The following is a 27,502-nucleotide window of genomic DNA, read 5'->3' on the forward strand; positions in this document are numbered from 1 at the left end:
TCCGTTTACACTAAAGCTCGAGGTTTCAATGGTTTTGCATCTAACATGATAAAACTCTCAGTTAATGAATCAAATGAAGTAGTTTGCTAGCCAGGACCCGCGCTATTATTCTTTATATTTAGATTTGAATATTTGATTCCGGGCCCCATGGCTGGATATCGAGGGAAAACATTTCCATGTGTGCACGAGGAGTTAAACACGTTAAAGAGCGAGAACACGAAGAGTTCGAGACACGCAAGCCTGTAGAAACGAAGACATGTTTTTTACTACTCAGTTCTTAAATGTAATTTAAGAGTACAGCTCAGGCAGATGATAAAAACATTAACCGAAACAGAGTGTTTGTTAAAATTCGAGAGACCAAGATTCACGTTTACGGCAAACGGCAGATTTAAGTTGAGAATTTCTAAGAATAGAAAATAGGCAGATAAAAATTGTCGAGAACAATTCTTACGGATAAAACTGGCGTAAAAACCACTTATTTTTGAGTAGAAGTAATAAATAGTATACGACAATTAAGGAAAAAAACTTGGTGACGTGGTACAAATTCACGTTTGCCGTTTGGCGTAAACGTGAATCTTAATTCCTCTATTAATGAATCACCTCCCACTCGAGACGACTAGGTATGATTACTGATATCCATACAATATTCACGCCTAATAGTAAGTATGATCAAACAGTCATGATAAAATAAAACTCAACCGTTAAACCATTATGCTTAATAAAGGCTCTTCAAAATTTTACCTTCTTGAATTAATTGAAAAAATTGTTAGAATAATATAGCCTATTCAAATAAATAAACACTTTAACTAAAATAATATAATATAATAATGGTTTTACAAAAATGTCGATTCAGAGAGCAAGGTTTCCTTAGCCTCCCACACAGACGCTCCTTAAGGCTTCGTCAGACGTTCCTAACCATGCCTAACCCACAGGCCTTACGCGTCCACGAGGGGGGCTAAAGTTCCTTAGACGTTTCTTGTGTGATCCAAACAGTTTTGACAGTACAACAAAATCTCTTTCAAACGGATGTCTCGAATGTGAAGCCAGAGCAGCTACCTCGAGGTTACAGATTAATGATTTACAAGAAGAACAAGCGATCTGAAAGATCGGTTGACGGTTCACTGTGAATATTCTGACCGACCAAGTAGGCCAACTTGTGAGCATACTGCAAGACAAGGAAAAGCAAATCGTTTGTTAGATGAGACATGCTGATAGAAACAGGTAACCCAAGCTTAATAAGCGTTGTTTGAGAAGTACACTACAGCATATGATTCAAACATGAACAGACAAAAGTAAATGAACGTATCTCGAAGTTAAAGGCGTTTATAACATCAACAGCAATTTTCAAGGATCCGCTCAAATCAACAGGATCAAGAGAAAGAGCTCTTCAGTTGATTATTTCATATCCTTGACACTCAAAATAAGATTTCCATCGACGTTGTCAACTATTTGAACTATCGACTACAAAATAATAAACCCGCAGACAAATATTACATCAACGCAAAATAAAAAATAAAAATAATAAATGTGTGTTGAGAAAATGAAGGAAACATAGTGAGGAATGACATAATCGGTGAGCTGCAAATTCCTGTTGAACAGCTGGAACAGTGTGAAGTTGGTGAAAAGAAGCGGCATCTATCGCCACCATTTTGTTTCCTTACCTGGCAAGGAGCAGGTACTCTAACTGTACCAGGCCAGTTGTAGTATAGATGGGTGAGCTTGTACGACAGTCTGTTGAACAATGCAGTTAAATTGATGAGAATCTAATTAATAAACGTAACTTAGCCAACGCTACACATAGACTTGCACCACCAACAAGTTTTTAACTTCTTTAATTACCAGGCTTTTTTAATTACCGGTTTTTTAAAATAGTTAAACGATCGAACTTTGTTTAGTGAGGGTAGTAAACACAAACCACTTTGTTCCAAATCTAATAGCAAGTCACTGCTTTAAGGTTCAAAGTAAATCACTCTTCCATTCTCCACTTAAACATGATTACCTTCTTTAAGTATCGATCTTAGAACGCTGAAATCTTTAAGCTTCAACAGGCTGATAAAAGTTGGAAAAATTTTAAGCCTTCACTTTTCCATTACCCTGCTGGCCAACTGAAGGATAGAATGCCCTATAACCCATCATGTGCCGCTGAATTAACCCTTTAAGCCCTAAGAGTGATCAGCATCAAATTTCTTCTTGTAATATCACTGCTTTATAAAACACAGTGGTCATGAGAATTAAGGACATGATCACACGAGATGATTCTAACTGATACTTCACCAAATTCTCCCCACTACTTCTATTCGAAACGTACAGGGACAACAAATGAGAATTTGAATTTTGATGTCAGGGTTTAAAGGGGTAAAGAAAATCGTGGAGCTGGGATGACAGAAAGCTAACAACTCACTCACACCATCTTGTACCTCACGAGGAGTGATATAAAAGAAAGAAAGAAAGCCAGTACAAACAAATCTTCCCTTTAACACAAAAATGTAGCATACCGTTGCATATAGTCCGGCTTTAACTCGGACTTGTCGTAAACGACAATGTAGTGAGTTGGGGTGACTGTGCCCTGACGAACATGTTGACTGATGAGATAGAAGTCATACCTGCAAATACAAGAGGAGAAAACAATCACTTCCACAAATGGATCTTCTGAGTAGCTACTGTTTTCATAATCAACTATGGATCAAAGTTTGAGACATCTCCCTTCCAAACATTAAGAGCATAGATGTGGGAGGTATTGCACAATCAACTCTCCCTATATATAATATTAACAAAGTCAGTCCTTCAACTTGGAAAAATTCAGGTTCTCAGTCGTTTCCCTACAAAGTCAAGTCAATACACTGCGGTTCAGTCAAATTGCCACATTTCAATTCATATAACTATGAGAATATTCCGCTCCATTTGCTCCTCACATGAACATGATGACGAGTTGACTATAGAGTAATAGGAAATTGAAATATCGCACTGTTCATAGCTATTGTTCTACTGAATGTAACTGACTTGACACCAACACCGAAAATTACAATGGGCAACCAGGCTTCACCCTAAAGTTGTCAGGTTAAATACCTTTATCCCCGCAGGACACCATGCTTTATACACACTGCTTTATAATTATGTTTGGCTGATAATTATCAATACAAAACATTAGAGAGCTTTAAATTCGAGGACGAGAACGACATTTTAATTTTACGTTTTCTCGCCTATTCTCTAAAAATGGACACCCCGGAAGGCTTCATTGTACTTTTTTTCACCACAAAGGTTAGCACGCTTATTTCCGTTGAAGGAGGCAAAGTCCTCTCGCGATCGCTAAATGATAAAATTTCTAACATTTTTTTCCCACTACGACATTCTCGCTAAAACCCGTAGTAGAATAACGACGGCTACTACATTTTCCCGCCAAAATGACGCTGGTTCACGCGTGTGCACTACTTAGTATTAGGAAAATCTCGTACTCGTAGTCGTCTTGGTCTTAGAATCTAAAGCTCTCTAATATATTGCTAATGGCATACCAGTCCTTTCTTGTGATAGTATGATCCAGAACTGTACCAGGACCTGGGTTATCCAGCTTGGGCATTGGTCCATTTCCCTGTAACAGTAGCAGTGTTTCTCAAAACTTTGATCTCGTAACCCATATTGTTGGCTTATAAAGTGGAAGCTCTCATGAGCGGTTACCCTCTGGACGTGACAAAGGTGTCATAACTAAAGCCAGCCACTTACGGGAATGGGAAAATACTTACTTTGTTTGTATGGGAGTTGAGGAAAAAGGGGTTTGTGAAGGAGGCCGTAAGTATAGATGTCCACTAACGAGTGTCTGTCATGAGAGCTTCCACTTTATGTGATGGTATACTCTGAAATGGTGAAGTACAACTCCTTGTTTACAGAAGCATACTGACAATTGCCAGTATTCAAGCAAAACAAATCGATGGTCAGACATTTTTCTATCATCACCCAAAACTGAGTTTGCTTTTTTGACCTTAAGAGAACAAGTATTGACATAACTGCAAGACCCCTAAATCTGTAGTCCTATAATAAACTGCTAATACTGCAGAGAATATCATACGTTCAGGAGAAGCATGATGCAGAACAAAAAACATCGTTCCACTACAAATGAGGGAAGCGACGAGAAACTGACCTGGGATGCAAATATTCTAGCATTAATTCTCTTTGACACAATAACAACTGCCATCTTGGGTTCATAAGCCTCTCCAAATTGGACAAAACACTCAGACAGCTGCTTAACTTCATAACCAGCAACAGTTCTAAGCTGTCCATCACCAACACCATCACGGAAGACAACTATACGGTCTGGCAAAGTGTGGTTGACCTAAATATAAACTACATAGGTTAAACCTACATTCTCCTTGACTTTGAACATAATACAAACATCATCTTGATGCTTAAACCTTGGTATCCTTTAAAATATTTCAAGGGTAATCATGGTCAAAGATTGTGCCCACATGACAAGCTCTAAGCAAACTGTAGGGAGCCTTAAGCCCCAAACGTATCAAACCCTATGGTGCCCCGCACATACGGTTATGGACAAACGTAAAGTTTCATAGTCACTCAACGAGCAAAAGCAAAGTCCTGATGGTTAAGATCCAAGTTTCATATTTTTTTGGTAATGACAAAAGAAGAATGCAGTGTCCATTACAACAAAAGTGTGGAGGATCAATAAATCTGAGTTCTCAATGGGAAGTGAGCCCATGAGCCTCGAAAAGGCCTTAAAAAATTACTACCTGATAGACAAAAAAAGGCCTGCTTCACGTTGTTTCATTGGTAAGACTGGATAAACCAACTCAAGATGAAGTGCAAATTTTCTGCAACCACGGAGCCTACGTAGCAAGCGTTTCTGGATGATTCCATTAAGAAAGTCGGAACAAGACCGCTCATAGACATACTTTGGCGCAATAACTCGTGCGGAAATGCCCGCCATGCAGCCTGTCAACCATCGCATTTGTTCAGTTGAAGAAGCAGGGTGCAAAGAAAGGCAGTTTTACAGCTTGCCATTCGGGCAAGCAGTAGCTAACAGGTACTAGCCTCAAAGTCATTTCAAGTAGCCCGAAAAAATTTGATGAGCAGGATTGATTACAGTTCTTCTGTAATTTGAATTTCCCCCGAAAAAATCACTTGCCTATCAGACAAGTTAAGAGTAGAATTCACTAGCCCAACAGCAAAATCCACTAGCCCCAAGCTTTCGGACACCACTTTCTTTGCATGCTGAGAAGAATTTCTTTCACGGTATTAGGCAGATTAACAAGCATAGGAAACACAAAGAAAAGACTAGACAATCGTTTTGATCACAAGGAAACAGTAGCTTAAAAGTTTCATGTAATCTTCACAATATAAGAATTGTACTTATACCCCAATGTGGCAAACAAGAGAAACTTGAACAGTCTGTAACTGACTCACCTCATGGTACTTCTTCAAAGACGCTGTAAGAGCCATTTTAAGTCCATCAATAAGCTCCTGGCCGGGTGACTGAAAGCACACTCTAGAATACCATCGTGTCAGATGCTTGTTCATGCTTGCTACAAATCCACCAACTGAGCGGCCACCACGCGAGGCATCATGATACACATCAATACCAACAACCATCAGGCTTTTCTGTTGATAATAAACCACAACAGTTTATAATACTAATACAGAGGAAACCCGCCTTACGGCCATCTCGGTAATACGGTAACCTCGATATTACGCCCATTTTTTTTTAGCCCGGCAAAACGGTCAAACATTTCCTTGCGGTCACCTGTTAATACGGCCAACGGCCACATTTTAAATCCAAAACAGTAGATTCTCTTATAATTTCACCCCTTTAATACGGCCACTTGTTCGAAATTTAGAAAATTACAATGCCTATGACGTGTCAGTTTCCTTGACCCAGTACTCTGAGCCTGTTTTTGTACTGTTTGTAGACTATACTACACATAAAGAGCACTTGTTGCGTTTTTATAGCTGAATTTTTAAAGTGTTTTATTCACTGTAAAGTAAAGGAGCTTTTTAATTACTAAACGAGAGTATCTTCATTGCGGATGTTTATTAATGCAAACAGTTGTTCAAGAAAAGCGAATGCGATGTACGGTGTACTTGTCATTACGGCCCTCAAGTGATGAAAATTGAGCCAGCCGCGATAATGCAGCCAAATTTTTTTGACCCATTCGTGACCGCGTTAAAGGGGTTCCACTGTAATAACATACATTATTATTAAAGTCATATATTATTATTATAGTTTAAGTCAAACTATATTTTTCCTGCCTGCATTAGGTTGTCAACTGACGGAAATATTGAAGCCAAAGAAATTATGTTAAGTAGTTCAAATTTACTTGAAAATTCCAGGTAATAGCTGACTTTCTAGCAGTGCATTTATTAGCTTTTAGAGGGTGGTTTGAACTCGTCTATGGATGTACATCATCATTCAGACAAAAGAAATCCTTGAAAACCCAAGGGAAGCCAGTTAGGGCCAAGAAAAACTTTGCAACAAAAGTTTACAAGCCAGGGCAGAGGTTGTATCTTTTAAAGAGAGACCTTGGAGCAAAGACAAACAAGAACTAGTACAATATTAATTAAACACAGTGAAGTCAATCAACAACATTTTCCTCGCCAAGATTATTGATTTCCATGATAATTTTCTGATAAAATAAAACTTAGCATACACTCTCCCCGAGAGGGTGGTCAAAAACACAAAATTAAAACTAACCAAAGGAATATCTAAGGCCCATAGTTCTCCACCAAGTTTGCAGTTAATCTGCAATGCAATCTTCTGTGTGACACTGCGCAGTTTGTTTGGCTGTGAAATCGTCCTTGCATTAATAACCTGAACAGAAAAAGGTAACATTTATGGTCTTTGGCATACAATGAACTTTGCAAAATGTTTTAAGGCCATGGCATTTATTTATTTACTTTTATTTGGGGGGGGGGGGTGGGGGGAATAATGTAATGATAATTATCCTCTTGGCTTTCAACTATGGGAGAATCAGGAATGCCTCTTAAAATAACAAAGTTAGGAGAGAAAGATATTCGAATAATGAACATGTCTCTGCCACAAACAGAGCTCAAGGAAAGAGTAAATAATTTTTTAAAACTTGAAAAAAAAAATGAGCTGAAGGCAACTTAACAAATAATTCACTGAGCATAACTTAAACTTCACTTAAAATACAAAATTATTACTTGATCTTATGTCATTTGGTCCGCACACTTCTTCTTTTCTATAATTATTACTATTGTAATCTTAATAAATACTTTACTTATACTGCAAAAAATAGATCAGCTGAGTATAAAAACAGCTGGTATAAACCTACGTGCAGTAATAAAAATAATATTTCAAGATTAACAAAAATAAAAAACAATAGTACATAGCAAAAAAAGCGGCAAGACTTATATTTACAATAAAAAAGGTGTTAAACAATTAAAAAAATAAATCTACAATCTACATGCTGTGTTTTGTCTTGCTCTTGCAACTACTTAAGTGTCTTTCTTTTGAAAGATCAAAAAATCTTGCACAGTTTGAGACAGCTTATTTTTTACAATTCAGTCCATACTATAACCAGTGAGTAAGAGCAAACATTGGCTACAAATGTGACCCAGCTCCTTCAAGGCACCTACTGTGCAGGGACTTACCTGCGAGGGAACAGGGCTCTCAACACAGCAAAGCTTCTTCACTGCAGAATATCGGTCATCTCTCGATGTGGGAAAAATGATCACTACCATTTGAACATGAGGAGTCAGGTGTTCTCTGATGCTGCGTAGGTAAGTTTCTGTTCTGTCATTTGCCAATTCTATACTCCTTGGATCTTGAACCTTAAAGAAACAACAAGCACCCAGAGCAAGGGTTAGTCTCAACAAGGGTTGGACTCAAATTTCTCTCTAAAAGATGGTTAAACAAAAATAGGTGAGCAGAGATGTCACTAAGATTTCAAGTTGACAGGTAAATACAACAAGTAGGCGAGGAATAAAACAGCTGGAGATTTCTTGTGGTTCTATTTTTCTTCTATCTTCCTATGAAAGTAGCCAAGGGAAATCCTTGGCCCCCACCTCTTAATGACAGCCCTGGTAAGTAAATTTACAGACACGCTAAGCATGTGATGTATAACACAGAAAGACAGCACACATAAAAGGGGAATTGTTAGAAAGTGAAATATCCAAGAAATAACTAATGCTGATGCTAGAACAGACTGTACTGGCATTATTTAAGCAGTTGTGTTTTTATCATTCTTCTTGGTTAAGGTGGTTCACAAGAGTTCCCAGTAAAAGATAAAGTTCTAACACAACAAAATGTAAAAGAAAAAATACTTTGCATCATGACCATTACCATGGCAACATGAAAGCTCAGTCAAAAGAGCCTCTGAAGTTCACAATGTATAAGAAGGGCCACAACAACTGAGTCTTTAAGCTTTCAAATGCACAGTTACAGGATAATAATAGGATAATGGTGTTTTGAGGTCTACTACAGTGTTACATACTAGTTAGTAAGGATTAGAGAAACACACAAGAAAATGATATCAAAAAGAAAACACTGTAATTTCTTCTTACATGGATGCCCATGGAAGGAGTTACTTTTTTCATCATGGTAATGAAATCATTGGCCTTGCTCCTGTCCCTGTTGACATAGAGTACAACCCAGTTTTGAAGAGGAACAGCAGTGATGACTTGCTCCTTGACTGCCTGTTGACCCCAATCAGCTTGAGGGCTTGATTGAAATGATGTACTACCAAGAATAATCTTTTCTAAAGGCAACTGTCTTCCTTCAGTCTAAAATAAGGTAAAACATAAATGGATCCAATCCAGATTTACTTAGGGACTGGTCAAAAAGTATAGGGGGGGGGGGGGGGGTGGGCCGGAGCATTTGGAAATGTGGTTGATAAAAAACACATGACCCACCCCCTCCCTTCGGTACAAAAATGACTGACCCACCCCTAAAGCAAGGTTGGAAATTGCATGACCCACCCCCTAGTTAAAACATGGATGTTTGGTTTTCTATAAGGCCATCCCCTTTTTTCTCTTCGTTTACCGTCAAATGCGTTTCCTGATATTGGGTCGGTCGGTCGGATTGAAAAAAAAAAAACTTGAAAAAAAATCACAAGAAGTCTCGGAATAGTGGGCCCTGGTACCCCAGGACGACGTTAAAAGTTAACATTCACATATTTGGATTAACAAAATGTAAAATATACTGTGAAAAATGTTCATGTTTTTGTTCTTGTTTTTCTCTGTGCTGTTACTATGCTCATTTTTCAGACTAAAAGAATTATTTCAAGTGAAAAATGGTGTAACTATGTCGTTACTTTTTTTTTACAAATGCCAAAAATTTGGGTTGGTCGGACGACGGTTAACGGAGAAAAAAAAGAGGATGGTCTAACCTTGTTCTGTGCTTGACAAAATTTGTTGATACACTGCTACAACCAATATCAAAATCACAGAAATCATACCTTTCACTGAAAAGACAAATGTGAAAAACCGAACATTTCTTGTTTAGATGGACGTTATGAGTCTTGACACAAATATACAGCAAAACGAGGGTATATTGAAATTGTCTGTCACAACGCATATGAAAATTTCTACAAAGACAACCCATTCCTACACATTACTTGCCGGAAATTCTTAGATTAATCCTCAAAGAAAATTTCTTCCACTTCAATGGAAAGCACTACCTACAAAACCATGGAACTGTAATGGGCACAAAGAAAGCAGTTTTGATTCCTTTGCCAATATTTTCATGACATATATTCAAACAACAACTCTAAGCGAAACTGTCTTTAGAACAACAGTTTGGAAATGCTACATACACGATGTCTTTTCCCTATGGGACATGAGTAAACCAGACATCGAAGCCTTCATTGAACAAGCAAACTTACATCACCCAACTGTTAAATTCATGGCCGAAACATTTGACACTGAGATGCAGCGTTTTTAGACACGGTTGTATACAAAGGCACAAAATTCAAGAAAAATCTATCCTTGACGCAAAGACACATTTTAAATGAACGGAAACCTTCTTGCACACACATTTCACCTCGTGTTTCACATTTCACCCTTCAAGTGTTAAAAAAGGATTTGTCAAAGGAGAAGCCTTGAGAATCCTACGAAAAAACTCCTCAGAAACAACCTTTGAGGAAAATAATTCAAAAAACGCTTGATGGACGGAGGCTACCCACAAACTTTGATAGAAGACCTACTATCAGAAATAAAATTCAAAAAAACGAGTCTAAACTCCTAAAACAAAACCTACAAGGAGGAAAAAGATTTATTGCCATTTGTGACACAATACCAACCCTCAGTGTCTACTAAAAAGGAAGCTTAAATAATAAAAATGGAATCTTATACAAAGCCAACCATAACTTTAATAAATTTTTAAAGAACCACCAATCATTTCCTTACAAAAAAGGAAAATCATTAAAGGACATGCTCGTTAGAGCCAAAAAAAAGAAAAGGTTAACAAAGGGTTCACGGGATGTGCGGTCTGTCACCCGTTGCATTTTCTCGCACAACAGGTTTGTGAGTATTTTAGCAATAATTCCAGCTGGCTGTGTTTTATAAAACAAGTGTGGTCAACTGTCTCGTTAGTGCAGTTAGTGCTTATCTATGTAATAAAATAGGGTGACCCACCCCCTAAGGGTAGCTGCAAATTGCACGACCCACCCCTTACACAAGGCTCAAAACCTCATGACCCACCCCCTCTCTGCTCTGGCCCACCGCTCCCCCATACTTTTTGACCAGTCCCTTAAGTTACCTCATTCAGATGGGAATGTTAAAAAAATCTTAAAATTTGTGACAAAATAAACTTCTTACTGCACTTAATGGATACAGTCTGTGATTTGTTAATGTGATAGTAATGGGACATATCATGACACGGCTGTGATGGAGGGGTGAAAACCATCCAGCGTGCAAAGAAAGTCATGTCCGATAGCCTGGGGCTAGTGGATTTTGCTATCGGGCTAGTATTTTTTGTTCTTAACTTCCCCGACGGGCAAGTGCTGTTTTTGGGAGAAACTCAAATTACAGAAGGATTGTTATCAATCCTGCCAATCAAAAAGGGTTTTGGGGCTAGTTGAAATGACTTGTGGGCTAGTACATGCTAGCTACAGCTTGCCTGAATGGCAGGCTGTAAAACTGACTTTCTTTGCACCCTGAAACCACCTGTATCAAATACACCACAAAATCTTGATGACTAGTTGTTTGGCAAAACAGAGGTATCTATCTTTTGGGGAGTTGCTTCATGATGTAACAGATATTTGTCCTGCCTAAAAACAGGTTGTGTCTTACAAGACAACTAAAAGAGTATATCCTTCTGCAAAGAAAAATATTATTACTTTATTAGCAGCCATTCACATAACATGCTTAGTTTACTGACTTACTCTAAGCATTGTCTGATCAAGTTGAACGCCCCAAGATGTGAGTTCATGTAGAGCCTATAAAGAGAAAAACAACAGTTATTAGATGGGTGTGTAAAACGTTTACTCACTACTCACGCTTGGTACCATTTACAGAGGGGTTTCTGGTTTAAATATTAACATCAAAAACCAAAGCTTGTGATGAAAATGGGGGATAGAATAGGCCTTAGACTCACTGAGGAGCACAACTGATTTATCATACAATAAATGTGCTACAACAGGCAAATAGCCTTCTTTTATTAAATCAAAATTGTAGAAAAGAAAACGCAAACTTTACCTCCGGGCAAGAATTGATGTTTTCTATAAACTTCATCATCGCTTGTTGCCTCTGCATAGGACTCACTCGTGTATGTGCTGCGATATCCTAAAATAATAAGAACATTAAATTCAGTTCAATGGAAAAATAAACAAAGTTAACTGCCCAGAGCCTAACAACCCCCACTGGTTAGTGTTCAAACTCACAAGTGTAGGCTCACATACAATGTCATTGCTTTGTCATGCATGGACCATTTGAAGAGGTTGTTTTGGCATTGCCCCACCAAACCTACCATGTCCCCTTCCACAGATTCATCACTGTGACGGGTTCCTGCAATAGGAGCTCAAGATTTGTCAGCCATTGGGATGGACTCTATCTAGCGGCTGGCTCTGGATACCCCAGGCACCCACCTTCCATTTAGTGAGGTAGCCCCTTTTTGGAATCTTAATAGCCAATGTGAATTTCCATTCTTCTCTTGTCCCGCTATTCAACAACCCCCTCAAAAACAGGTCTTGAGTCTGGTGGTTCTTTGTTTTACCTTGAGTACAATTACCTGTACAACCAAAATTTGTACAGGACAGTGGGTGTCTTACCTTCATCACCCTGAAGTCTTGTCTGATAGCATCAGTTAAACCGGTAATGTAACACAACTCAGGAATCAAACACACAAGCCCTGGTTTCCTACCCTTGCCCTAAAATGAGATAGTAGGAGAAGATAGGTAAGTATGTGAATTGCTTGCTGCTGCCAAAGAAAATATCATTAATTATACTTTAAAAAACAACCTGTGTAATACCAATGCCAGAAAAGTTAAAACCTTCAGAGGCTTACCGAGTAGTATTGTACTGAAACTTACTCTTTGGAGTTCTTTTTCTTTTGGCCTGTGAACAAGCAGTGGCTGTTCAGGATCATGGAGGTCTTTATTGTACACTTTCCTAAAAAAAATCAAAATCATTTTTCTGACCAAGTAATAAACAAAGTCCTCCTACCAATAATGAAATTACTATGTGTTGCCTATCTTACTAATAAAAGTACCAGTAAATTTTATTGATTAAATAACCTACTTGTAATAATCCATGTAGGACATTTCTTCCCCAGTGTGGAATGTGAATTTACATCTTGGGTTCTGGTCAAAGGCAACATCGTCTATTCTGTAAGTCTTGTTGTTATATCTGATAAGGATAAAAGAACACAATGTTACAGTAATGAATTACAAGAACATAAGTTAATTCTCAGGGATCAAAAAGCCACACAAGCAAGGGTTCACAGGGATTTCAAACTTTCTTAGCAGCTAGTTTCACCTGTCCACAACCTAACTGTTTAATGTCTGATTGTGTGTGCATTCCATTTTCAAAAAACACTACAACTAAAGCTAACATGAGGCATACTGAAACAATGCTCTACAACTTTCCCAAATTAAATCATTAGATATGTAAAGCCATTTCCATCACATTTTCCTTTCAAGCTATAGATACTACCCTCAACATATTTAAGGCAACCAGTTTAAGTTTATTAAGAGGAAATACGAAAAGAGATATGGTAATTTTAATAAAAGTAATAAAGAACTGCAGTAACCCTTTTAATCTGGCATAAAACTTGTAAAATTGCTGTCCTTTGGAACTTTGAAATTGTGTACATGAATCTGATTTGAATGCAGCCATAAAATGAGCCACAGAGCATTACAGTACCAGACAGACACAAAATGGACACCACATACATCCTTAACTAACCTGGTTAACACAATATTTCCAACCAGCTGCTTCTTAGTCTCTTCCTCAAATCTTTCTTTCCGTTTAGCATACAACTCATTCCTGTTGAAAAAACAACAAAAGTAAAAAGTACACTTGGAAAAATTATCTTCTTAGAGCATGAAAATCATCGCTCGTAATACAAGCAAATGTACCTAAATTTTCCACATTGAAAATTAGCTGCCAAATTGAAAGTATATTTTTACAGTGCAACCATACAAACTGAGGCCACCCAGGCAAAATTTTGAGACAAATTTTGAAATCAGCCACTCACAAGTCGAGATCAAAACAATGCAATTGCACATAACTGTACTCAAAGCCAGTTCAAAATATGTTGCCAAACCATTTTTCGAAAGGATATAAATAAGGAATCCTGATGTTTGTATAAATCTAGCTAAACAATTTTGTGACTGTCTGGGTCGGCACGGAATCAAAGCCAGCAGTAAAGAAATTTTGAATAATCTGAACTAAAGGCGGCGGCTGCTGCTCATTTCACGGCAAACGGCACGCAGCGCGCGATTCACAGTTTTGGTGACTTGACAGAACTATCAACAAAGAGTTGGGGCGGGTTAATGCAAATTACAATGCAATGCGTTTGCACAGCTTGGCCTGCAAAAACAAAACTGAGAATGACTCTAGACTGATCAAGAATAGCGAAGGAAATCACGATGGTGAGCGGAATTTTTGTAGAGAGAAGGAGGCAGACAATTGCTTTATTCTTGCAAGTGGCAAGAATAAGAAACTAGATCAGAAAACAACTTTGAAGCAAACTAGTCAATGATTGCCCTAAACTGGAGGATCACAAGCAAGGAACCTAATAAAACATAGAAACAAACAAAATGGATACAAAGCCACCAATCAGAAATGAAATCGTGTCCTTTTGAACTCGGCCAAGTGAACATGATATTCCTAGGAGGCCTGCTAAGATGATTGACAGCACAGAAAAACTCTAAATTCCTTCGAGGTTTGCAAAAAGGGCAGCACTATACAACAATTAGGCTGTAAGTCCCTTTGTCGTTGCTCTGTTCCCTGTTCTAGAGTATTGAAGCTTTAAGTCATAAAATACTGGCAATTGTAATTTTCTTGAGACAGTTGGAGAGACACAAAGTGTTAGGGCGGCGTGAACAAACGGCAAATCAAACAGGTCAGTCCTTTAAAACTTCACATTAAATATATTTCCAAAGAATCACTCTCAAATTGAAATTGACCAGCAGAGAAAGTTAGAAATTTCTGCTTGAATGTCCATATAAACGTCTTCAAATAATAAAAAGGATCTTTGTTGATAGCTGTCAAATCAACGAAACTGCGATTCACTTGCTGAGCGACATTTGCTATGAAATAAGCAGCTGTCGCCTTTCAGATTGTTCAAAATTTCTATACTGCTGGCTTTGATTCCAACCAACTCAGACGTTGTCAAAACATTTTTCAGCTTGATTTACACAAACATTAGGCATCAAGATTTCTTATTCATATCCTTAAGAAAAATGGTTTGCAACGTATTTTGAACTGGCTCTGAGTACAATTTTGAGAACAATTACGCGCCAATTTTTTTTTTAGATCCCATCTTGCAATTGGCTGATTTCAAAATTTGTCTCAAAATTTTGTCTGGGTGGTCTCGGTTTGTGTGGTTCCACTGTTACAAGGGGTTATGATAAATCTGTGGAAGTGACGGGTATCTTAAGATCCTTGTTTGTTTCAGAAAATAGACACCTGTTCCCCAAAGAAAAATTTCTAGTAGCTGCTTTGTATTATGATTAAGTGCCCCCCTTCCCCTCCCTCCCGCCTTGCTGACATGTAAAGAGACCAAACGTTTGCAATGCGCCCTAACCACTGGCATCATTTAGATTAAAAATGCATAGTTCAGTATATAAAAAAATCATTCTAACTTTTAGGAGTTGTCACAAACTTGACTTTTTAAGAAGTCAAGTAACCCTGAGGCAATTTTCAGCCATGTGAACGTCAGATGCTACTGGGCAATTTGTGTAACTTACATAAAATCATAAACTGTTTCTGTTCTGAGGAGCCTGTGTGATACATCACACAAAAGCATCATACCACCTGGAAAGAATAATAATATTATAATACATAACAGATTATTAGTGTAAAACAATCTGATCAACGGAAATAGGGTGATAATATGCGAGATTCTAAAGGTACAGCTCAACCCCCTTACATGGAGTAAACAAGAAATTTACAAATGTTTCTACTTGCACAAACTCAGAAAAGAGTACAGTTGAACCTCAGTTAACTAGAACTCAATTAACCTGACTTTTTTTCTTCTCCTGAATTTCTTAAGACTAGCAAAAATACTGTAATCAAGAAGATCTAAGGATACTTTAAGTGCTGAACATGATGAACAATCATGGTGATGTCAATTCAACTCAATGTTGAAACAGAGCTTACAACTATGAAAGATGATGAACATATAAAATTCAGCAAGTGTTACTGGAAAATCTTTAGGTTTTAAACATTGAAAGTAGCAATGAGGAAGTCACTGTAAGCATTCTGACATTTTATTTTTTTTCAGACTATTTACCCTGGTCCTGCCTAGTCCAGATAACCAGACTGGATTAACTTTTATAGGAAGTACTACGAGAGCAATATTTCACTTATTTTCACAATGTTTAGGATATTGGTTAAAAGATAAAATCTTAGATTTAATACACAGAAGCTACCTGCAATTATTTCTGTTGGCTAAACTGAATGATTATCTAGGGTAGAAAAGTTGTATAATGTACCAGTGCTATACCCATTACCTTCATAACACTGAATAGAAGTGATATAACCAGGCCACAGTTCAATTTTGTGCTGTGGAATACTAGCAGGTCTGTTTGGATCATAGTAATAACGCCCAACTTGCTTTAACTGCAGTTGTTTCATCACTCTGAATGCAAAAGAATGAAATCAAATCATTTAGCCACCATGGAGTCAGCACTTCAGCAGAATCAAGATTTTAATTAGTTTTTCAAACTTATATTTCGAACCAAAGCTATTTTCCCTTCACCAGTCAAGCACTGTAATTTTCCCTCATTTTTTATCAAACCCCATGATAATTTGAACCAATTTACTTTTCCCTAAGTGGTTAAAAAAAATCTGGATTCCACAGTAAAAGTGGTTGGAGACTGGTTGAAGTGAACTAGGTTAGTGTTTAAGAGAGAGTACCAATTAAATATGAATTATCCTCTGAAAAAAAAAAACCTAGGTGGTCACCAAATTGAAATATTTAGGAGCCAATCAAATGGATCACAGAAAAAAACTTAACATCATGACCTGTAACTATAAAAGGCGATTTTTAATGAATACTAAATTTTTTAGAATGTACATGTAGCTTAAGTCCAATGTGAGGCTTATAAGTACTGAAGAAAATATCACCACTAAAGAACACAAGAATACATAACATAATCTTACTTTCTAAAAATAATATTTAGTAGTTGCAAGCAGTCATCAGGAGGAACTACACGTGTTAGAGTCACAGTAATGGTCACTTTTGATCCATCTGTTTTCCTCTGTGACTCCAGAACCGTTGTCTGTGAGTGGAAAAAAATGAAGAATAAACTATGGTACTTTGGATATAAAGTTCCATCTTGTGATGCACCCTTGTCTGATGCCCTCTCCTGCTAAAACTGACATGAAACCCCAGATCAATGTAAATGCATAAAAAGATGATGATACGCATTGCTTTTTATTAAGACTATCAAACTTCTTTATGAATTTATTCTGTCTTAGAAAGGCAGAATTTTACCAGTACAATTCAGCCATCATACTCTGCTACAACATAATTGCACATCTTTTAGCTGAACATTTTTCTTAATAACAAATATTTAAAACCTTTCCACCAGCCTATGGATTTAGTCATTCTCTATGCTTGAAATGACCAAATTATAAAGTCAAAATTTCATGGTCACTTACAGGAAGTTTCAACTATAGTGCTTTGATTGGAAAAATGTTTATGGTATTGTGGATAAACATTCACTTAAGATGTGGAGGTTTAACTGTTATATTCTTTGTAAGTTTGCACAATGAACATAGTTTTCCATGTGGTTTTATGGGCATTTATAAATTTGATGACTTTCTTTGTTTTCAGTGACCCAAATAACACCCCCTAGAACCAACTCACTGGCTTTAGTTCCTTAGGAAGAAAAAGGATAGAACCATCAAAAGCACTTGCAGATCCCAAAACATCAGTATGGACCTTGAGAAGGCCATGTCGGGCTTTTCTACTGTCAATTTCTGGACTGCATAGGACAAAGAGTAAATACTATGAGTTAGTGAGTAAAACGCATGGCATAGTAACAACGTAAGCAAAGACCTAGCACACAAACAAGTGAAGCACGAAATGAGATGATGCACTATGGTAATCAGGGCTTAAAATTGCGACTGATACAGTCGCCAATGCAACTAACATTTTCTTATTGGCCACTAAAAATTCTGGTGTAGTCACCACTTTGGCAACCAGATTTCTCTGGTTATCCATGTACAAGTGCACTGAGCAGCTCTGTGAATTAGAATTAAATTAAAAGAGTAAAGTTAAAACAAACATTTCATCTTATCTTGCTTTGCTTTCGTCATAACAAATGTGCCAAATCACATAAACAAAGCCAGTTTACCTACAAATTTATACTGACTTTTGTCCGCGATATTTTCAAACAATCCAATCTGATGGATCGCACCATCCTACAGGGCTTCTGATAGGTTACGGAAGGCAAATTTCGCAGGACTTTTCAGAGACAGATTTGTGGAAGTTTTCGGGCTAACTTCGCCAGAAAACAATCAGTAAAAAATGGCTGATTTAGTGGGAATTTTCTGGACAAATTTTGCTTGAAATTGATCACTTTGTGCTGATATTCTAACAATAAAGCACTCAAGAAATGAGCCGATGGCAAAGCTTTTAACATCATGACTAGTGCCCAGTTTTATGCAACATAATTTATGCCTGGTAGGTTTGGGATGTTGTTCATTCGTTGTCGCGATGAAGTTTTTAAGATAAATTTTCAAGTTTATCGCAATTAAACAGTCCCAATAGCCAAGATAAGTTTCAAATATGTTGTATCGACATGTATTTGATAAGATTTCAAGTGAATTTTGCGGTATTTCGCACGTTTTTGTGAATTTCGTGGCTCCGTGAAAACAGTAAATATGAGAAGCCCCAATACTATGAGCTGCGCCATTTACATTATACAAACTGGCTACTAAAAATTGGCTTCTGGCTACTATATTTCTAGGCAACCTGAGGATTTTTTTTATTTCAAGCTCTGGTAATTATGATGAAGATAGAAATTTTTACAATGCTGGGTTGTGTTCTTGCAGTCTGGTGACTCACATGCCGTTTGGTGACAAAAAATGTCAGCTTTGGTACAAAACTGAAATGCTGGGCATCTATATGCTGGTTGGATTTCACAGGTTCAGAGATTTTGGCTCCCTATAGTTTTTTTGTAGTGTACAACCTTGTCACTTCTCTACAATTTTGATACCTCTAGCTACTCAAAGTCACTTCATATTAAGTTATTGTACTTTACCTAAAAGAGACATGGTATTGGTAAATTTGTCTTTCTATGAATCGGATTGGGATAAAGTTGGCACTCAGTGAAGTTCTATAAGGACACAAGAGGGACAATAAAAAATTCAGTAATAGCTTGAACCAAGTAACCATTACCTATGACTAAAACTCTTAGAGTCTATCAATTAATTACTAATGAATGCCAAATGCGGTACTACCCTGCATTTGTAATAGGGAGTTTGTGGGACTGCAAAATGACAGGAACAAGAACGTCAAAAAAATAAAATAACAAATAATAATAATAATAATAATAATAATAATAATAAGAAGAAGAAGAAGAAGAAGAAGAAGAAGAAGAAGAAGAACAATAATGATAATAATAATAATAATAATAATAATAATAATAATAATACTAAACAAAGCTTTCAGGAGCAAAACAACAACTCTGCACAACTATGACATGAAAATTCCTGCTACAAACTTTTAGTGATGCTGTGACTGACAGACAAAAATTTCTCCTTTCACTTTTTACACTAAGATATTATGGTCCTAAAGTATTCAACTCCAGGAAAATTCACCACTTTTTGACAACCTTAAAGATCTGGAATCTTGGTGACAAAAGTTTCAAAGATAAAAAACGACTCTTAGTGGCGTCTTCATTACAGTTATCAATGTTGTGTAAACTCCCTATGGACAACGCACAACTTACTGTTTGCCAGCAGTTCCTTTTTCACCTGTTTGACTGTAAAACAAAAGGAAGAAATAAAAGTAAAATCAAGGTCTTTGGAATACAACAGGAAAGCGTAAATTCCTGAGATAAGTAATTAAGCAAAGTAACAGAAAAACTACTATCCCACCAAATTATTTATAAAGTACTATATCATCACTCAAATATAACTCAGCATTTAAGGTGAACAGATAAAAAAAAGAAGTTTGATGTATCAGTTAAAATGATCAGCCACAGCACCAAAATGTGAGCTAGACTGAAAGAGATCGTAACTGTCTTTATATTGCAAGTGTAAAAATTGAACCACATCACTGAGGAAACTAGTGGCACAGAGTGTCACTTGCTTTTTTTGGGTCCAATAATATGACAGCAATACTCCCAGGCAACCAAGGTAACGGGATATATTTCAAAATAAACAAATGTTGTGTAACAAACATGCTCTCTTTTCCATTTGACGCTTTATTTTGGAATCTAAGAGAAACCCTTTCTTGTAATTGTCAGTTTAACAGATTCATGAGTTATTATTCTTTCCTGAACAAATACATACGTTTTAAGAACATCATCAGTCAATTTCATTCCAGCCATCTGTGCTGAAGGGACCTGGAAAACCAATGCAAAAAGTCTAAATCAGTTTAAATACATAATTACCTCACTATACATGTCCACATCATCACTAGAAATGCTTTGGTTCTTTTTCAACAGAAATAAAATAATAATAATAATAGCAATAGTAATAATAATAATAAATTAATAAAACAGATGTGACTGCTTATTGCTGGAATACTCCCCGATTTCTGGCATATCAAGAGTGCCTTTTTGTAGACCCTGGGTATGATGTTGACAAAGACTTGGGATAATGTGCTGCTCAAAACTCTTTTGTGGAATTAGAGTAGAGTGGTTTACAAGGGCTTGAAATCACCAGACATCTAACTGTCAATTTGTATCAACAGGAAAGACCTACCTCAGGGCCCCTCTGTTGTGCTTGGGGTGGGGAGGGACGCCTTTGCTGAGCCTCAGGTGGAGAGGGGCGTCTACCAGATGGAACAGTAAGCTGTGCAGTAGGCTGTGCAGGTTGAGGTATGTCTCCCATTGGTCCACCACGACCATAAGGCGCCTGCATAGATGCAGCAGGGGCACCTCTACCATACATTGCTGCCATCTGTGCACCTACAAAAATAATACAGAGTAACGACTTACTCATACCGAAAGTCAAACAAAAGTAAATATGCTGTGATTCTCTTTTTCCTTGCGTCAAATTTTTGGGGTATAGTACTGTTATGATAAAATTTGAAACTAATGAATCACAACATATCTTTATCTATATGTTGTGGTTCACTTTTATCCGTAGTTAAAATGTTATTTGCTTTAGTTTTAAACATATAATTATACATTATTGAACCCAAAAACAAAGAAGAATATATTTTAAACCAATGTAAATTTGTGCCCCTATAAAGGCAGTTGTGAACAGTCACAAAAACTTTTGGCTTTTGCCACTCTTACAAGGTAAAGAGCAAACTGCAACCACAAAACTATTAAGCCCCTGTAGGACTCACCTGCCATCCAGGGGTTTCTTTAAGGGCTGAGCACCGCGCAAATTGACTGGCTGTGAACGTGACTTTGCCCGGCTGCTTAACTTCTCAAAGAACTTTTTTTTAATACAAGGAACGATCAAAAACAGTTTTAAGTAAATTATATGATCATGCCCCTTTCTCGATGAGTCTTCACGAACGTAAAACATACTTTACTGTCAAATTTCCACTTTATCACACGCGGCATAAAATCCCCTCGTTTGTTCAGTGCTAAAAACAAGAATCAACCCATAGTGCATTGTGCAAAGAACTGTACTTCATAAAAGACCATCTGAAATGTGTAAATAAGATTATGAACTACTTTGTGTGGTGGACATTAGTAACAAATGATTAAATTGTCTAGAAAAGTTTTTTTTGTTAGTTGAAAGACATTGCCTGCAGCTTCAGAATGCAGGAAAACACATCTCTACAACTGTAGAATTTCAAAATTTTCCTGGACCCCCCTAAGGGGGGCAAGGCCCAAAGGGCCTTTCCAATAATCTTTGCCAAGGTGTCAAACCCAGTTGCCCTTCTGTTCAAAACCTTAATGAAACCCCTGGCCATCAGTTTGGTACCTTATTGGTACTTAAGTTCACAGGCCTTCAATATTTGCATTTTCTGTAACTGCAAATTTGAATCCTCATGAAATTAAACAAGCGAAATTTAATACCCTTGGAGAAAATTCACTGTAAATTAAGTACCCATGAAATTAAGTACCAACAAGACGCTACGGAGCGTACACTTCGGCGTCGTGGTTGTGGAACTAATTAATTGTAAATGCCGAGGAATAGTAAGAAATCAAATATGGTAAGAGTAAGGTGTTAATTTGTGAAATTATGAGATTTGTCAGGATATTCTGAAAAGAGAAACATCCAAGAGGCCTACCTGCCAAAAACTAGCATTTCGGGACAAATTGTCTCCGAGATATTAGCCCAGTTATGCCCTGATGACTCCATACAAATCCTTCTAAAAAAACAATTCTCTATTTTTCTTAGTCACATCAGGTTTCAAAAACAGCATAGCAGTCTCATGTACTGATTAAAGATATGTAAGGCATGGGTAAGGAGTCAATTACGTTGAGCATGGAATTGGCTAAAACTCAAAGTCACGAGTTCGAATGTTTTAAGGATAATTATTCACTGACTATCAGCACGCAGGGATGTCGGATTAACACAAGGAAGTTTAACACCAAAGGAACATAGCCTTTACAGAGCTTTAAAACACAGCATCACCAACACAAACTTGACTTGCACTTTGAGTAAAACTAAACAGCCTCTACCAATAATAACAAACTCTCACTCGAACTTCAGATATCTTACGGCTTCCGCGAACTTGTAAACACAGAACCTGAAAATTGCAGTCCAGCTCGTGGGAAAAAACTTAGTTCGTCAAAAGAACTCGCTTGGAACTTGTATACCGTTTGACATAAGGTTCTAGAAAATACTAAACAGGCGAATAGTAGTAGCTTTTCGACATATTTTATAATTTCAGTAACTGATGCAAATCTGCTGACTCATGCTGAAATGTAAACATGCCCTAATTAATTATTCATGAATAATCCAAAAACGTAGAGAACGTTCGAGAAAGTCACGCAACGCATGAAAGCAATTTTACTAAGTAACATTCAACAAAGACAAAATTTCTTTGTGCAGCATTTTGTAACTTTAAATTCATCATAAAACAGTTCGAAAGGAGGGCTCACTCGTGAAATGTTTTTCAACACTCGAAGAGAAATTTCGTGTCTCTGCGCGGCCACGAAATATCCTTTATTTATTCCTCGAGTAATTAAAGACTAAACTCGAAGTGATCTCAAGATATCACGAAGTAGTCCGGTCTCATTTCGTGAAATAGTTGAAACAAGCCAAAAAGTCACGAACTTGTACGCCCAATCTTGTCCCGAAACTAGTACATCATTTCATAACTATTTTTCATATCCCAAACTACCTTGGGTCGCAGTAGCGCTATCGGCTAATCCCTCAACTTAGAGTCTCCTCTGATCTGACGGGTCACAAAGGTGAGTCAGTTCAAACCCCGGAAAAGCCAAGATAATAATTCTTTCTTCCTCTAAAAGGTTAAAGAATAAATCAAAGAAATCGAAGTGATCTCGAGATATCTCGAACTAATTCGGCTCTCACTTCGTCAAATAGCCGAATAGAACCAAAAACCTAAAGACTTTGCTTGCCCAATCTTGTCAAAAAATTGCAACTTTGATACATTCCTGAGCGTCGCGAATCCTTTACTTCGCGCTCCGCCGAAGTAATAAGATAGAACAGAATCACATTTTGTAGCAGAGAGTCTACAAGTCTTTTAGAGTTCAGTTTAAAAATTTTTTTTGGACAGGTTAAAAAAAGAGTAAACTAGAAAGGATCCAGATATTTTTTACCTCTTCCATATGATGGAATCTGTTGAGGTGTAGGAGCTGCAGCAGATTGTTGGCCATAGTCTGGTCCTGGCCCTCCATATGTGGGCCCACCACGTCCATACATTTGACCACGGCCAGCTAAAAACAAAACAAAAAAGATCTCATTTTACTGCAGTAAATATTCTCTTCAAAGTTTGTCTAGTACATGTATTTCTACATGTTGAGTAAGGTAAAATCAGCCAAATGATACAATGCAAAAGATTGCAGTGTGGGTATTGTGTACTGTTATAACAACCACCAACCAACAACAGTTTTTGCAACACTAAGAAACACCCTGTTTTCCATATTTAACAACAGCAAAGCCCTTTCCCCCTGAACATCAAATTATATATGTTACAGGTCAGAAAGAAATTCAGGCTAACACTTTTTAACCTAGGTTGATTCTCAATTTTGTTTGTCTCCTAGCCCTAATTATTCATGAATTAGGGCTAGAAGACAAAGAAAGTTGAGAATCAACTTAGCTTAAAAAATTTTAATCGAATGTAATTTTGACCTGTAACATATACATCATAACACAGTGCTGTTCTGTGGAACAAACACTACAATGTACCGTGTAATACTCAACATCAATATTTTGAGATTACTGTAACTTTCCATCTCAAAATCATAACCTGGAACTCACTAAAAGGCAGACGGCAGATCCATTTTTTACCCTTTTGATAGTTGGCTATAGGAAGTTTTCTCACACTCTTCTCTAAGAAAATGAAGTCATCATCAAAACAAATGGCAACTACCGAGGGATTAACAGCTTGGAACCAATGACTACTGCACTTAACATTACCAGTAACTCTTGAAGAAGTTCACTGTAAACTAAAGCAGTTCCTGAACGAAAAAGTGTAATATACCTGGCGTTTGCTGATAATACTGCTGTTGTGGTTGGTATGACTGTGGTGGTCCTTGCTGTTGAGGATATGGCTGATAGGGCTGTGGACCTCTTGGCTGATATGGCATTTGTGGCCTTTGCTGATATGGCTGTTGATAGGGAGCCTGTTGTGGATACTGTTGTTGGTATGGTTGATGCTGACCATACTGCGTAGGTCCTTGGTAAGACAGTTGCTGCTGTTGATAGGGTGGCTGTTGTTGATATTGCTGTTGATATGGTAGCCGCTGACCATACTGTGTGGGTCCTGGTTGTGAAGGTCCCTGCTGGGTTGTTTGACCATTCTGAAAGAAAAAAAAAAAGATTAATTCATGCAAATGATATTGTACTTCACAAAATATCAATACACTTGAATTTCATTTTCCTTCATTGGTACAAAGAGAATATCCATTTGTGTCTTACCCAAATGGATAAAATCCAGATTTTCAAGAGATTACAAACAGTGCTTCTTTCTACAGCTTGTTCTTACTATCCTAAAAGAATCTTTCCCTATTAAGTTTTACATTGTAGTATATAAAAACATTTTACTACATTATTAATTCAAAATAACATATAGTGCCTCCAAAGAGAAATAATAGTTACAAGTATAAATTTACTGCAAACTCATGAATTTCCACAAGAGAGTTTTACTTCACTGCAATATCAGTTTAACATGTATGATCATACATGTAAAACTAGTATTGCCTATTACACTAAAAACCACTATTGACCACTCCAGAAAAAACCATAACATACCATAATGCTCTTTTTTTGTCACCCCAAAATTTTGCAAAGCATTGTTTTCAGTTTCTCTTGGGAGTTAAAATGGCCCCAAGAGAAACTTAAAACAATGCTTACGCAAAATTTTGGTGTGACAAACAAAGAGCATTATGATATGTTATGGTATTTTCTGGAGTGGTTAATTGCTATTTACTTACTTTTCCATTTTGACCTGCTTGGCCTGGAGGTCTTGCTGGCTGCTCTAAAGCCTACCAACGAAAATAATTCTTGTCAACAATTATATCATAGACTGCATGAAACTGCCAACTCATGTTGAGTCCACACTTGGGAGTTAACACATTTATCCCATTTCTTCCCATAAAGCATGCATACAATATTTCTTTGCAGCTGTCCTTTACAACATTAAAGATATTAATCTTTGCCACAGACGTTATTATCAATATGATGGTCTTGTCAGTCTAAATCACAAAGGCTTAATCGGCTGTTGAAGGCTGAAAACTTAAGTTGGGCTACGTTTTAGCCAATAATATATTTTGTGCTGTAAAAATTTACCATTTTAAAGCAACTCAATTTTAGTTATTTCAACCCTGGAATAATTTGCTTACATTATTTCCTTTTTTTGCTAAAGAAGCTACCAGTGAAATTTGGCCAGGGTGACTATTAGGTACTTTGGTTAATTTATTTAATCTTATAATCAAACTAAAGACTGACATTAATATATAAAGATAGAGAACCAGAGCTGATGAATGAGGCTGACTCTGCTTCTACCATTATCATTATTATATCCACTGTAGGTTTTTTGGGAACTGATCAGACTACAGTAGAATATAAAGTGGAAAAGCTCAAGTACAGTACAAGAAGTTTTAGGTCATGCAGCCGAGGATCGGAATCAAATCCGAAACTTCCACTTGGTAAATAAACCATCCCAGATCAGTCGACACGAAGATTTACAGTCATGATTGGTTAATACAGTCTCTCATTCATTACTGAAGAATAATTAGGGGAGGGGAGGAGGGCATATTAACTTTCTTTCCCTGAAAGGGGGGGAGGGGCTTATTTGAGAAAGGGGGGCTTAATAGAGGATTTACCGTATTAAATAAACACTGTCCAATGATTTACCAAACCATTTCACTTGCAATATTAGTTTTATTTTTTGCCACAAAAAAAAATCTATGTGTGGATAACAACAGTCATCTTTTCACACATGAATATGACATGTTATTGTCACATGTGAAGATATCACTTTTTGGGGGTGAAAGCACACCTAGTATTTCATTTCACCCTTTTAAAACAACCATTCAGCTACTGGCCTACCATGGTGGTTAAGCAGGGCTTGGACAGTAAACAATTTCTGTGCATTCATACAACACAGACAAAACAAAAGTTAAAGAATGATCTTTTCCGGTTGGTAAACTTGAGCTCAAAATAAAATCTTCAATAATGGCACAGAATAAAGATGCTACTCAGAAACAACATGCAACAAGCTATTCATTTTAAAAAGAATAAAGGTTAATTAATCGAGATCTGACGTTCAAATGTGCAGCAACTGTTATCTTTGACGTCAGGAAATATAAAACCTGCTTTGCGCAAACACGAAATTTAGTCACGATTCCCGTCATCTTTCAGCTTCATAAATTAACTTGAACAGGCCCAAATATACAAAATTCGCTTTTAAACCTTATTTTATTGTTCTCCGGGCAAAGAGGCTTGAACAAACCACAGAGAGACGCCAAGTAACACAAGCGCGTGTTGCTCAATGCATGGATGATGAGATACAGTAAACAGCGAGTCGAGTCCGGATGAGCTAAGTTTTGCTCTGTTAACACGTGCCAGAAAATTTGCTTTCATGAGGAAAACTGGCAAAGATAATTTAGAGAATAATTAATGAGGTAGTAGCGAGGTACATTAACTGAAATGTTTTGTCCGATGCTTGTTTACAAAAGATATAACAAGGGACAAATGACAATGTTGAAGGGCTTCATTGTTTAGAAATTATTACTTCTTACCTGTAGAAGGGCAGCTCCTCGCCCTCCACGGCCAGCCATTCTGCACTAAATATACGTTAAAATCTTAAAATGTTCTGAAATCCTAAAATGACATTAAAATTAGGGGACACGGTTGAAGAAATACACGGTTCACGTCCTTGCCAAATGCTAACACAGCCGAGAAGAACTAACGAATGGCGCCAACAGACCATAATAAGAGAACAACTTTGGCCTAGCCAATCAAAAATAAGATTTCTTCAGCTGTGAAATACCGAATTGCTGTTCGGCTCAATCGATAATTGTTCGGTATAAAACGAGAA

The 27,502-nt window shown here is 37.2% G+C and overlaps 1 protein-coding gene across 1 annotated transcript; it reads right to left on the bottom strand.

The window, feature by feature from the left end:
- Positions 1–239: 239 nt before the first annotated feature.
- Positions 240–27,341, bottom strand: LOC140928772 (piwi-like protein 1). The gene is made up of 27 exons (XM_073378554.1): positions 27,204–27,341; positions 25,395–25,445; positions 24,443–24,761; positions 23,559–23,675; positions 20,569–20,774; positions 20,155–20,207; positions 19,590–19,622; positions 18,900–18,974; positions 17,501–17,618; positions 16,792–16,910; positions 16,140–16,267; positions 15,375–15,441; positions 13,366–13,446; positions 12,700–12,807; positions 12,492–12,570; positions 12,231–12,329; positions 11,659–11,745; positions 11,346–11,399; positions 8,527–8,745; positions 7,615–7,794; positions 6,695–6,811; positions 5,410–5,604; positions 4,133–4,324; positions 3,510–3,586; positions 2,496–2,603; positions 1,662–1,731; positions 240–1,165 (listed from the first exon to the last, which is right to left on the bottom strand). The coding sequence occupies exons 1-27, from the start codon at positions 27,240–27,242 to the stop codon at positions 1,079–1,081; spliced, it is 3,078 nt and encodes a 1,025-aa protein (XP_073234655.1). The 5' UTR covers positions 27,243–27,341; the 3' UTR covers positions 240–1,078.
- Positions 27,342–27,502: the final 161 nt, after the last annotated feature.

This window comes from Porites lutea, chromosome 2, assembly GCF_958299795.1.
Source record: "Porites lutea chromosome 2, jaPorLute2.1, whole genome shotgun sequence".
Taxonomy (NCBI): domain Eukaryota; kingdom Metazoa; phylum Cnidaria; class Anthozoa; order Scleractinia; family Poritidae; genus Porites; species Porites lutea.

Excerpts from the sequence above, each read along its gene's own strand:
- LOC140928772 (XM_073378554.1), bottom strand. The coding sequence starts at position 27,242 with ATGGCTGGCCGTGGAGGGCGAGGAGCTGCCCTTCTACAG. Across the intron at positions 23,676-24,442 it reads GTATTATCAGCAAACGCCAG|CTGGCCGTGGTCAAATGTAT; the intron begins GTATATTACACT and ends TTTTGTTTTTAG. Across the intron at positions 4,325-5,409 it reads CTTTGAAGAAGTACCATGAG|GTCAACCACACTTTGCCAGA; the intron begins GTGAGTCAGTTA and ends GTTTATATTTAG.